A 13,769-nucleotide genomic window follows, 5' to 3' on the forward strand; every position below is an offset into this window, starting at 1 on the left:
ATGTGGTTTTATCCACCGGCCTGGGGGAAATCTCATGACAGAAGGGAGCCTGCAAGGTGGTTAAATGGTAGTTTAATACAAAGTGCTTTCTTGTACTTTTTTAAAAAAAAACTCTTTCCTTTATTTTGGTTGTATTTTAAAAGTATTTTTACTGTGTTTGTTTGACTTGATGGGATGGAGAACATTTAAACTTCAACCTTTGCATGATTCCTGGGGAACTTTTGCTTCCAATCATTGGGTGGAAGATTCCCACCAGAGATGAGGACCCTGCCTTTATCTGGAAGGACATGGTCTGGAAGGACACGGGTCAAGAGTTGGCCAGAGTGATGGAGAAAAATATATTTGAAACCCCGTGTTGTTTACAACGTGATGCCAAAGGGGAGCTTTTAAAACAGGAAAGATGGTTGGAAAGGATCATGGGAAAATAGAATAGAATAGATAGAATATAATTCTTTATTAGCCAGGTGTGGTTGGACACACAAGGAATTTGTCTTGGTGCAAATGCTCTCAGTGTACATAAAAGAAAAAAAAATATTCTGAGAAGTTAGTGGCTTGAAACTCACCATCTTGAAGGAACGTATAGTGGGACCAGAATTGGTGCCTTCTACAGCAAGAACAGATAACAGATAATCAGAGTTGGAAGGGACCTTGTAGGTCATCTAGTCCAACCCCCTGCCCAAGCGGGAGACCCTGCACCATTTCTGACATGGCAGTCCAATCTCTTCTTGAAAGTCTCAAGTGATGGCGCTCCCACAACTTCTGTTCCACTGGTTGATTGTTCTCAACGTCAGAAAGTTTCTCCTTATTTCCAGGTTGAATCTCTCCTTGTTCAGTTTCCATCCATTTGTTCCTTGTCTGGCCTTTGGGTGCTTTGGGAAATAGCTTGACCCCTTTCTCCTCTCTGTGGCAGCCCCTCAAATATTGGAAGACCTCTATCCTGTCTCCCCTGGCCCTTCTCTTCACTAACTAGCCACACCCAGTTCCTGTGAAAATAAATTCTGTGTTTGGTGGCCAGGTTGATTCCACCATCACTATCAGGGCTCTTCTTGGGGGAACCTCTTCACTAATGTCCATGTTTTGGGGTGAAACCCTGGGTTGTTATTTCAAGTGAGCTACCTCTACCAACACTGTGGATGTTTAGACGTTGTAGACCCAAGTCTGTCTGATGGCCATTAGACCGTTGTGCACAAGGCAGATCCCTGAGGTTGTATGCTTTTCAGCAGTGTCCAAACTTGGCCATTTTAAGGCTTGTGGACTTCAGCTCATGGCTGGCTGGAAAATCCTTGGAGTTGAAGTCCCCAAGTCTTAAAAGTTGACAAGGTTGGGCACTCCTGTTTAGGTTGTGACCTTTTTGGGGGGTTAAGAGAGTTGTGTTTTGCTCTCCAGAGTTACCAATTCTGGATATAACACAAAATCCTATCAACTGGAAGAAGCTTGGCATTCATCTTGCCCACAGCCTCTTGCCTTCTCTCCCCCAATCTGATTGTCCATCTCAGAAACCACAGCGCAAACATCGCTGAAGAAATCGTATGAAATTAAGGATCTGAAACCCACAATGACACATCAAAAGCGCCCAGGAAGAATACCGGCAGCTCATGCCTTTCGGAGGGGCTGCTCGAAAACAACCAAAGGCCATGTGTGGTTGCCTACCCTATTGAGAGGATGGGTGTCCTGGAGCAGTTTGCCCAGTCTGATGCCCTCCAGATGTTGTCCAGCTAGCCAGAGGAATCCTGGGAATTGTAGTCCTTAGACATCCAGAGATGGAGATTCCAGCAGAGTCCGAAGGAGAGTTTGCAAACGGAAAGAAGTGGGCGAGGTTCCGATTGAGGATCTCCTCAGGGCCCCCTGACCTTCCATCTTCTGGCCAGCCTTTTTTAGCCATTCGCACGCCCAGCCTTCTATAAATGACAGGACTCCAGCTCCCCAAATCCACAGCCTTCGCTCGTGTTGGCTAGAAATAAGAGAGGCCCGATGCTCTCCCAAAGAACATCGGGAGGGCACAAAGCCGGAGAACACGGCCTCTTGGAACATCTGGAAGGCAGCAGATGAGGGTCAAGAGAAAGAGGCTGAACATCTGGGCAGCCGTTGGGCTCTCTCCATGGTTGGATTTTTGTTCTTCTTTTTGAAAGAAACATCTAGGAATATCGTGTTAATTCAGTCTCTGGCGACGGAGCGGTGTCAGAAGATGCGGTGGTGGCAAGTTTTGGCTAAGCCAAGGTTGTGGCACTGGGGTGTGCGAGAACATCCATGCTCAGCTGCGGTCTCTGTTCAGTACATGGCCCACCGTGACCTTCTCCCATTGGCTCGTGAGGTTCAGCCCAAGTGCCAGGTGCCCTTCTGTCGGGCTACCTGCTGCAAAAGATTTTCAAAAACAAGAACAAAGCGGACCACCGTTTTGTCCAGCATGGGATACGGCAGGGGGTTCCCCCACCTCCCCATTTTAAAACTTCCAACACCCCAGCTGGCTGGGGGAATTAAAAATCCAAGCCTTTAAAATTGCCAAGGTTGGGGTGGGGGGAAATAACGCCCCTTTCCTTGGGCAGGAGGGGTTGGGCTAGAAGACCTCCAAGGTTCCCTTCCAGCTTTTCAATTCTAATTCTGCTTTCCAGAAAGGGGTGGTAGGGGCAGGGATCTGGGCCCTCCTTGGCTTTGTCCTCTGGCTGGCTTGAACAGAGGGGGGAGGAAACACACACACACACACACACACACACACACACACACGGGGCAGTGCTGGCTGGCGTGTGCCGCTTTCCCCATTCGGCCTTTTCATGTGGCTTTCTCTCTCTCTCTCTCTCTCTCTCTTTCTCTGGTTTTTTTTTTTGTTTTAAACACCCCCCCTCCCTCCCTGCGGTTGCATCAGGACGAGGCAGCCTGGCTGGAGTTTTCTCATGCCTCTCTTTTCTGCTGACTCACAGAGTAAGTGGCTGGAGGGAGGGAGGGAGGGAGCAGAAGCCTCAGAGCTTCAGGCCATTCCACCCTCCCCCAGGCAGGGAGCCCGAAGCCAGGAGGAGAACTCTGTCCCGTGGGGAGGGGGCGTTGTGAGCGTGTCCCTGTGCCGTTGTCTCCTTCCGGCTTCTCTTCCCTTCCTCGGCCCCCCTGGGCACCTAAGGTGGGCTTCGGTCTGTTCTGGATGGAGGAGAATGCTGGCCACCGGGGAGGGGGAGAGGCTGGAGAGAGAAAACTCTCTGGGGGATGCCAGAGAGGAGGTTGTGGGGGGGGGGCTCTGCAGGACCGGGAGGGGGTCCCCTTGCGGGAATTTGGAGGGGGGCGTTCTGCGTGGGGGGAACAAAGGCAGAGCAGGTGGGGTCTCTCTCTTGAGTTATTTTGGTCCACTTTTGAGGAGGGCAGGAGAAAAGGTGGGAGGGGAGGGGTCTGCCTCTGAAGCTTCGGTGCCTTTCTGGCTGCCACACAACTTAATTTGGGGGGGAATCTAGAGAAACGGAGGAGTTTGCAGAAAGCCGGTAGATTTTCCCCCTTTAAGGGCTGGTTGTCACCCTTTTGAGAGTGAATAATTGGTCCTGGAGGGATTCCACGCTTGGAAGGTGCAGAGAACATGGCTGTCCAGTTATGGTCCTCTCCGGCTGTCCTCGCTTCCATTGTCCCTCCCACCCTGCAGATCCCTGGGGACGTTTTATTTTATTTTTACGGGCTTCTCTTGATGTTCCGACATGGTTCCATTCTTTCTCGGTCTGCGCCGCTGTTTTCTCTTGGATCCGGATGTTAGAAGAGACCACCTTTCCCCATCCCGCTGGCCTTTGTCTCAGGTAGAGAATCCATATAAAACAAGGTAAAGCAAAATGAGGAGGAATCATATGGAGTCCCAACCCTGCTGGCTAAGGGACGTGGCCGTCGAAATGCCAGACAACTTGGAGAAGGTGGACCAAGCCCTCCTCTACTCTACCTTCCTCTAAGCCTCCAGGGGTTTAGTCACCGATGCCCATAATTCTTAGCAAATGGCCACGCCAGCTGAGAAAGACTGAGCTCCATATCTCTGGAAGGCGTCTTTTCGATGATTGTCACGTCGTCACGTCTGAAAATTTGGGGAGTTGTGATGTCCACACATCTGGGGTATGTTTCAAGCTTGAGAAAGTTTTTCTCAACCTGTCAGCGCTGGGAGTGGGGAGGATCATAATACTTGTTGTTCCCCCTTATGATTCTGGGTCCCAATTGGCCCCCACTTCTCAAATTTCCTTTTGTTGGTGAAGACCAACAAAAGAAGCTATTAAACTGCAGCATTTCGCTGCAGAATTGCATTTACGTCTCTCTCCAGGGCTGGGAGCTTTTTCCGCAGAGAGGAAAGCAATCGTAGGGTGCCCAAAGTTTTGGCACCCAAAGAGGATTCGTTTATGCAAGGAGTCTCCCCTTCCATGGGCAGGGTCCCTTCCCTCAAACACAAGGCTGGCTCAGGAGTGTTGCATTGTGCCAAGGGGCACATATCTGCAGCCGGCCCCCCCGGAGCGGGTGGCAGCATTTCTCGGCTGAACAAGGAGAGGACTGTCTTGGAGAAAGATGGCGTTGAGACACCGATGCCACCTGGCGGGGGGCATGCCAAACGCACACCCCCGAATTAAGAGACCCGACGGGATGCAGCTGCTGCAGGAATATCCAAAGCAAGGAAGGGCCTTTTGCTTCTTCACACGAGAAGGAGCCTCCCCTAGATCCCTCTGGGATTCCGGAAGGTTCCCTTCCCCTAACGGGGGCAGCCTTCCTGGTTTGCAACTCTCCGAAGGGGCCACCCGGTGGCACCTTGGGAGTTGTAGTTCCATCCGCAGGGTAGAGAGGCCGCCCGGGACTTTTCGAACGCCGAGCAGCAATTTGCCGTCACAGCTTCCCAAAAGTTTGGAGTGGATGAAACGGGGGATGACAGTGCCCTGAAATAAATCTTAGGCCGGTTTAGAAAAAGAAAAGAAAAACCCGGTCAGAAAATGTAGTAATAATAATAATAGCAGTAAAAACAGGGATGCTGAAACGGTGGTTATGTCTCCTTTTCCAGTGCCATTGTAACTTCAAACGGTCACTTTATTTATTTATTTATTTATTTATTTATTTATTTATTTATGTATGTATGTATGTATGTATGTATGTATGTATGTATGTATGTCAAAAGATTATTAGATAACATAAAGGTATAAACATATGAATACATATTCATTATGAATACATGAAATGGATACGAATAAAAAAGAAACAATAGGAGAGGGACGGTAGGCATGTTGGTGCGCTTATGCACGCCCCCTACAGACCTCTTAGGAAAGGGGTGAGGTCAATAGTAGACAGTCTAAGGTTAAAGTTTTTGGGGTTTGGGGAAGAAACCACAGAGTCAGGTAGAGGATTCCAGACATTGACCACTCTGTTGCTGAAGTCATATTTCCGGCAATCAAGTTTGGTGCGATTAAGTTTGTATCTATTGTTTGTATCTATTGTATTGTTATGGTTGAAGCTGAAGTATTCATTGACAGGTAGGCCATTGCAATGTATGATTTTATATACTGTACTTAATAAATGGTTGTAAGTCAAGGACTACTTGTAGTGAATACCCAGATGTCTAAAATCCTTCCTGGGTATCTGGAGAGCAATTTTAGCGGAGGGATGAACGTGGGATGCTGGCTGCTCCTTTTCCATCTTTAATCTGACTTGATCTGATTTCTGCCAGCATCTTTGCCAGTCTCGGGGCTGCCTGAATTTAGCCCTTAAGCCGGGGGGCTTATTATGGGATGCGCTCTGTCTTCTCCCTCCTGAGATGGTTGACCATCACCAAATCTCGAAGGTCCGGTTGCAGTGACTTTCCTCCTGTGAATGGAGGAAGAAGAGACCGCCTGCGTTCCTTCCGAATGTTCCTTCCTCCGGCCTTAAAGAAGCGCTGGTGATCCTTGCCCTCTTTCTCTCAGGATCACGATTTCTGTGACTTCCACCACGCTAGGGAAAACTTTGCCACTCTTTACTAAGCCGCCCTCGCTAAGCGGTGTTTTCTCCTGCTTAGCACACGCTCCCTTTGCAAGTCTTACGACAGGGTAGACCTCGACTTACAGTGACCGTTCAAAACGGCATTGCAAAAAAGGGACCTAGGGCCACTTTCCACACTTAACGGCCGCTTCGGCGTCGCCGTGGTCACGCGATCAAAATTCAGACGCTTGGCAACCGACTCCTATTGATGAGACAGTTGCCAAGCGTCCTGGGACTCACACGTACGACCGGCTGACCGGCAAAGTACAACTGGGAAAACCCAAATCACTTTAACAACTGGGTGGTTAATTTAACCCCTGCAGCAATTCACTTAACCCCTGTGGTCGTAAAGTGGGACAAAATTCACTTAATGGTCTCAGCAACGTGAATTCTGTCCCTTCACCCTGCTTCCTCTCCTCTGATGGTCTCTGAACTCCCAATTTTAGCCGGGAGGAACCCAAACAGGCTGCTTTCCTGGGAAAGTTTAGAGAGAGGCCGAGGAGCAGAGGATGCTCCTGACCTGGTGAATACTTACTACTCCCAGTCCTCTCTATATTAACCCACATAGTATGGTTGTAGTAGCACTATTTACCTTTCTTATTATATTCCTTCCTTCCCCGTTTCATTGGTGTTATGATTGGTCCCGCGGCCGGCCAGATGTTCAGACTGGATGTGGTGTTTTTGCCTGCTTATCGACTCCTTCCCAAGCAGCTGGGCTAGGCAGTTGTTGATGTCTTGTATGATGTTAGGGGGTCTCGTCACGGGATGCAAGCTATTTCGAGGAACGCTGCCTTTTGCAATGGATCTGATGGGGATTTTGTCAATGCCGACGATAGTGTTCAAATGGTGCTCCAGCTGTTTTGCAGTAGCACCCAAGGCGCCTATGGCTATTGGTCCCTTCTTGGCTTCCTTGTGCCACAAGTCGTTCTATTCCTATAAATGAAGGTCTTTGTATTGGTGATCTTCTCTAGTTTTTTCTCTTCTCTTCTGCTGTCTCCAGGAACTGCCGTATCCACTATCCAGATATTTTGTGTGTGTGTGTGTCTTTCTTATCGACAGTTGTAAAGTCCAAGGTGTTTTAATTCTAAAGTCCCAGACTTTTTAATTTCTTCATTTTTCTATGAACTGAGTCTCCCAGTTCTTGCTAGCTGGCAAATGGTATTTCTTGCAGAACTTCCAGTGCAGCATTGTTATTGTTATTGTTATTATTGTTGTTGCTGTTGTTGTTGTTATTATTATTATTATTATTATTATTATTATTATTATTATTATTATTATTATTATTATTATTATTATTATATCTTTAGTGAGATTCACAGCCTTTGGGGCTGGTTGGTAGCTCAACAGCTCAAGTCCTAACCAAGGACCTAGGAACTGTTCAAGTAGCATGGGAGTATATAAGCTGTTCCAAGTTGGGTGGTTTTTTGTAGAATCAGGGTATTCAAGTCTGATAAATTCAAAATTTCCAACTAGCAAGGTAGCCCTTTAGGTATTGCTCCAACGGCTCCAATTACAATTGGGATAGCACACAATTTCTTGTTCCAAAGTCGCTCAACTTCAATTTGAATTCCTCCTCCTCCTCCTCCTCCTCCTCCTCCTCCTCCTCCTCCTCCTCCTCCTCCTCCTCCTCCTCCTCCTCCTCCTCCTCCTCCTCCTCTTCTTCTTCTTCTTCTTCTTCTTCTTCTTCTTCTTCTTCTTCTTCTTCTTCTTCTTCTTCTTCTTCTTCTTCTTCTTCTTCTTCTTCTTCTTCTTCTTCTTCTTCTTCTTCTTCTTCCTGTTATTCTTATTCTCACTACTGCTTTGCATGTACGCTTCTGTGCTTCCGTACCGGAGAATTCCTGGTGTGTATCCTCGTTCTCGTCCCGTTCAATTCAACTCCATCCCTCTCTCCGTCCAGGAGGGGGTTAACCCAAAAGCTGCATCAGCACTGCAGATTGCTTGAACGACTTGGAACCTGCTCTGACACTTACTCCAAATGTCCTAGAGAGTGGCGGAGGAAGGGGGCCCTGGATGGAGGCGGCAGACAGAGGCAATTCATATGCAAAAACCCGCACCATAAATTCCTCTCCCCTTCCCTCCCCCCCCCCCAAAAAAGTGAAAAGGTGGTAGAGGGAGGAGGGGGAGGAAGCCCAAAGAAAGGAAGCCGCCGGCACTCTTTGGCAGCGGTAGTGGCTGGTGGGGCATCCTCTGAGCCCTCCATCAGCAGGGTGCAGTATATCTGCCATCTTTGTTTGGGCTGCAGTGACTCATCAGAAGTCTGTCTTGAACCAAGACTTCGTAGCATTTCCCTGGCATTGATTTCCTCCCCCCCGCCCTTCCCATCCCCGTTTCTTCCTTTCTCTCTCTCTCTCTCTCTCTCTCTCTCTCTCTCTCTCTTTCCTCCCCCTTTCCCCCTGCTTCGAAATTGGCATTTTGCACCGGGGAACCTTATCAAAGGCTGCTATTCATTGCAGGGAACCGGCTGAACTGCTTAACCACCATCCAGCCCCCGGGACTGCCAGCCAGCCCTGGATCTTCCTCCTGCTGCTTCCACTGCTAGAGAAATCGGACTTCGCTGGAAAAAAAAAAACCCCACCAAAACCAAACCAAACCAGGAGCTTCTCATCGCGCCCGGGCGAAGGAAGAAGGGATGCTTCGCTGTTTCTGTTCCTCCTGCTTTCATCCCTGTTAAAGGTCCGTCCGTCCGTCCGTCCGTCCGTGGGAAAGCAGGCAGGCAGGCAGATCTGGGCAAAGCAGAAGTTTGCTGCAAGGGGGTAGGCATCGTATTGGCTGGACACCAGGGATGGCTGCCCAGAACGGGTGGGGGTGTGGGCAGATGCCAGGCTGGCACCCAGGGATGCAGTTATCTGTCCGAAAGCTCCTTTCTCTCTCTCTCTGTGTCTCTGTGTCTCTCTTTCTTTCTTTTCCTGGCTCTTTAATTCCAGCCCTCTCCCCCTCCTCTTGGGAAAGGGACGACCAGAGTTGAAATGGGGTGGTGGGGTCTGTAGGTGGGGGGGTTGGGGGTCTCTATGGTTGGGGGGTGGGATTGTTGCAGCCCCGTGTAACCCCATTAGGGGAATGGGAAGGCTGGCTCCGTGAATCCCTCTCGGAGTAACTGACGGAGCCCACTTCCTTCTCCTGGCTCCGTTTTTTGCTGCGTGCTCCCTTGCCCCAGCCAGCTTCATCCTTAAAATGCCTCAATTTGGGGGTGCCAAGCAGAGAGCCCGGCAGGTATCCACAGAGGCGCCTCCTTCCCCCTCCTCTGTCCCCCCACCCCCAATCTGGAAAGTGGGTCACTTGTCCCCTTTCTGCCCTGGGCTCCAAGGACCAGTGTGGAAGAGGCTCCTCCGCGGAAGAGAAAAGTTTTGGGGACCTGCTGGCCCACATCCAGGCCACCCGGGAGAATCTGTGACGACCACCCGAGGCTACTTTTAACAGAACAAACCGAGTTGGTAGGGACGTTAGAGGTCTTCCAGTCCAACCCCTGCTCAGGACAAATGGCTGTGTCCAGTCTCTTCTTAGAAGAGTTAGAAGACCTGAACCGCCTGCCCGCAGCCAGGAGTGTGATCCTCACTGGATCGAGGTTGACTCAGCCTTCCATCCTTTCCCGAGGTTGGCAAAACGAGGACCCAGATGGATTGGGGGCTCTGGAAGCCACTCCGAGAGGGCATTGGAGAGCGGGGTAGAAGTCTTTAAGTGAGATTGCTATCTGAAATTCGATCCCGCGGTCATAGGGATAGTCCAAAGGGTGGAAAGCAGTCTTCAAGTTACTTTGTTTTTCCCAGTGTCGTTGTATCAGTCACTGAACAAACTGTTGTAAGTGAAGGACTGCCCGGATTCAAGCATTTCCCTCTCTCCCTCCTCTCCTCCCCTCCCTCTTCCCTCCCCCCTCAATAGATGCACTTTCTGTTGGATGCTGTCGCCGCACTGAATGCGTAAGGACGGGGAAAGCCATGTCCCAGATGCTGCACATCGAGATCCCCAATTTTGGGAACACCGTCCTGGGCTCCCTGAATGAGCAGAGGCTTCTGGGCCTCTACTGCGATGTCTCCATCGTGGTCAAGGGCCAGGCCTTCAAGGCCCACCGGGCGGTGCTGGCCGCCAGCAGTTTGTACTTCCGGGACTTGTTTAGCGGGAACAGCAAAAGCGCCTTCGAGCTGCCCAGCTCGGTGCCGGCTACTTGCTTCCAGCAGATCCTCTCCTTTTGCTACACGGGCAAGCTGACCATGGCGGCCAGCGAGCAGCTGGTGGTGATGTACACGGCGGGCTTCCTGCAGATCCAGCACATCGTGGAGAAAGGGACCGACCTCATGTTCAAAGTCAGCTCGCCCCACTGTGACTCTCAGACGGCCATGATCGAAGAAGCTGGCTCGGAGCCCCAGAGCCCTTGCAACCCCGTGCAGATGGCGTCCATGCCTTACGTCATGTCCCCCTCGCTACCCATCCCGCTCCTCACCCGGGTCAAGCACGAGAACCTGGAGCAGCAGGCGCCGCTGCCGGCCAAGCGGGCCTTGGAGGGGGGCCTGCGAGAGGCATCGGCGGGGGGCTCCGCGGGCACCACGGCGGTGAAGCTGTCCCGCGTCTCCTACTACGGGGTGCCCAGCCTCGCCCCGCTCATCTCCAGCATCCCGCAGGCTCCGTATGTCCAGGGGGAGCGGACAAGTCCCGGGGCCAGCAGCATCCCAACCACAGACAGCCCCACGTCCTACCACAACGAAGAGGATGAGGAAGACGATGAAGCCTACGACACCATGGCTGAAGAGCAATATGGGCAGATGTACATCAAGTCGACAGGCAGCTACGCAGGTAATCATATTTTCTTTCCCTTTCCCCGTTACTATTAACAGAATAACAGAGTTGGAAGGGGCCTTGTAGGTCTCCTAGTGCAATCCCATGCTCTGGCAGGAAACTCTACACCATTTCAGGGAAGTGGTTGTCCAATCTCTTCTTTTCTTTTCTTTTTTAAATAAAATTTTATTTCACTTTTCCACATTTAAAGCAAAAGAATAAACATCCCTTTTATTGAACAGCCTGATTCCAGGTTTTCACATCTCCATTCAGACATGGCTTTAATTACATACTCATCTTTCATATTTAATTCCACATTTTACCACTACTTTATACATTCTCTATTGTTTTTCTCAAATATTTCCCTCAGGAAATAAGTCTATCGATGTTCAGTTCATCTCTTAACCAGTTTGTTATAACTTTAAACAATTCTTGTATCTTCATATTCATTATATTTAATCTGTCATGTTTACAGTTTTATTGCCTACTCTTATTTCCTCATTTCAAAAATTCCGCCTCAATTCAAACATTTTGAAACAAAGATTTCCCCTACAATTACCAATTAGATTGTGCCACCCCTAGAGCTTATAATTAATGTGGTTGGTTGTCCAATCTCTTCTTGAAAACCTCCAGTGATGGAGATTCCACAACTTCTGCAGGGAAGCTGTTCCACTGATGAATTGTTCCTTAATTCCAGGTTGCTTCGCTACTTGATTAGTTTCCATCTGTTGTTTCTTGTCCTGCCTTCTGGGGCTTTAGAGAATAGGTTGACCCACTCTTTTTTGGGGGGGGGCAGCCCCTTAGATATTGGAACATTGCTATTATGTCTCCCTTAGTCCTTCTAGAAGTTTTGTCTACTACTTCTGAACTCAAACATTTAATCTTCTCTGCATTTATGCTGAGATGGACCTCCGATGTTGGCTTTGGCCATCTTTGGGGCAACAACAAACAGTGGTTCTGGAGTTTTTATGATTTTGGGTGGAAGAAATATTGAGCATTTGGGTTTGAGCATTTAATGTTAAAAGGCTCTGGTTGTATTTGCAGCAAGCTCAGGGAAAGCCATTGCCCTAAGATCCTGAGAAGGCCAACCAGGCAATCAAAAGAAATGGATTGGATTGTTTGACGATCATTGTCAAATCTTGGTTCTTCTTCTTCTTCTTCTTTTCTTCTTCTTCTTCTTCTTCTTCTTCTTCTTCTTCTTCTTCTTCTTCTTTTCTTCTTCTTCTTCTTCTTCTTCTTCTTCTTCTTCTTCTTCTTCTTCTTCTTCTTCTTCTTCTTCTTCTTCTTCTTCTTCTTCTTCTTCTTCTTCTTCTTCTTCTTCTTCTTCTTCTTCTTCTTCTTCTTCTTCTTCTTCCTCCTCCTCCTCCTCCTCCTCCTCCTCCTCCTCCTTCCCCCTCCTATGGGTTTAAAGAATGAGGTACAGATTCCTCAACCCCAATGTTGTTTATAAGCAGTAATGAAGCGGAGTCTTCCTGGAGTGAAGGGCCTTTGAGTCTAGCTCAGCCTCTGGTGACTGCAGAGAGTCCTCAAGTTTCGACCACAATTGAGCCCAGAATTTTATGCTGCTACGTGAAACCTTGGTTGAGTGAGTTTTGCCCCATTGTACGACTTTTCTTGCCTTCTTGGGTTCAGGGAATCGTTTGCATTTGTTAAGTTAGCAGCACGGTTGTTAAGTCAATCTGGCTTTCTCCTGGACGTTGCTTGTCAGAAGGTTGCAAAAGGGGAGATTCACTGCGACCGTCGTAAATATGAATCAGTTGCCCAGTTGTCTGAATTTTGACCACGTGACCATGTAAAGCAAAGCTCGTAAGTCTGAAAACCGGTCATAAAGTCACTTTTTTTCAGTCCCGTTGTAACTTAGAACGGTCACTAAACGAGCGTCTGTAAGTCGTGGGCTACTTCTGTAGAGTTTCTTCCCTCCTTTCTTCGTTCTTGCAACCCACCTGCCTCTAGAAACAGATACTCACTCGTGCGTGCCTAACCTGGCATTTCCTCAGTGTAGGAACGAGCGTCTGACTTGGGCCGCTAGTGTTCGCCTTCCAAATTGATAAGCATCTCGGGCTATTTTAAGAGGGCAGGAGGCAGAAAATATCTTTTTCTTCTCCCCAACTTGGTCGTTTCCCACGAGAAACCCCTTGGGTAGGAAATGGATGCTGCCCAGGGAAAGCCAGAGAAGAATTATGAAGCGTCACTAACAGAGGTTGGACCGGATGCCTGTTTGTTAGATTTTGCTCCGTTTGATGCTCCTTTCTTGGCCAGGGTGGTTAAGCTGCCTCGGAAGCTGGGAAGGTTTCAGACGGTGATCACAGGATATAAATTCACGCCAGTTGCCAAATATCCAGATTTTGATCACGTGGCCCTGGGGATGCAGCAGCGGCCATAAGTGTGAGAAATGACCGTAAGTCACTTTTTTTTTCAGGGCCGTTATAATCTCAAATGGTTGCTAAACAAAATCGGGGACCGCCTGGACGTTCAAAACTATATATAGTTGAAACAACGAGAGGCCTTAATGCAGTACAGCCTGTATTTTCAGCTGCTGCTGCTGCTGCTGCTCCTTCAGAATAAATAAATATAAATAAAAATAATAATAATTTACGTACCACCGTGAGAAATGTAGTAGAAATACTCCAGGAATCTTGAGTATTGAGGACTGGCTTTCTGGCTTTAAAATCTACTCAGAATCTGTTCCAAATCAGGCTGCCTGCAGAACGGCGAGACTTCAGCTCCCATCATTCCCGTCCAGCAATCCAGTTGGCCAAGCACCTGAATTTTGAATCTACCAAGTAAATATTTATATTAAATAATCACAGATCCAGTTTGGTTTAGTGCTTAAGGCACCAGGCTAGAAAGCCGGAGATGGTGAGTTCTAGTCCTGCCTTAGGCACAAAAGCTGGCTGGGTGACTTTGGGCTAACCACCAGGAGATGGTGAGTTCTAGTGCTGCCTACTTCATGAAAGCCGGCTGGGTGAATTAAGGCCAGTCCAAAAAAGAACCATAATTCCTTTTCCAACCTGCTCTTTGCAGGAACAGTTTTTTCACACAGATCTCCCAGTTCCTCC

The 13,769-nt window shown here is 48.7% G+C and overlaps 1 protein-coding gene across 2 annotated transcripts in view; it reads left to right on the plus strand.

Moving 5' to 3' along the window:
- NACC2 (NACC family member 2) overlaps nucleotides 1-13,769 on the plus strand; it is a 58,176-nt gene that overhangs the window by 39,101 nt on the left and 5,306 nt on the right. The window contains exons 3-4 of one of the 2 annotated variants that reach the window (XM_087944093.1): nucleotides 8,397-8,616; nucleotides 9,820-10,728. In XM_087944093.1, coding sequence (XP_087800219.1) covers nucleotides 9,876-10,728 — 853 coding nt within the window. In that variant the 5' untranslated portion in view covers nucleotides 8,397-8,616; nucleotides 9,820-9,875. Of the gene's footprint in view, nucleotides 1-8,396; nucleotides 8,697-9,819; nucleotides 10,729-13,769 lie in introns of those variants that run through there. The other variant, XM_026685865.2, reaches the window with a different exon arrangement.

This window comes from Notechis scutatus, chromosome 15, assembly GCF_049901735.1.
Source record: "Notechis scutatus isolate UNSWTSFEM ecotype Mainland chromosome 15, rNotScu1.2, whole genome shotgun sequence".
Lineage (NCBI taxonomy): Eukaryota > Metazoa > Chordata > Lepidosauria > Squamata > Elapidae > Notechis > Notechis scutatus.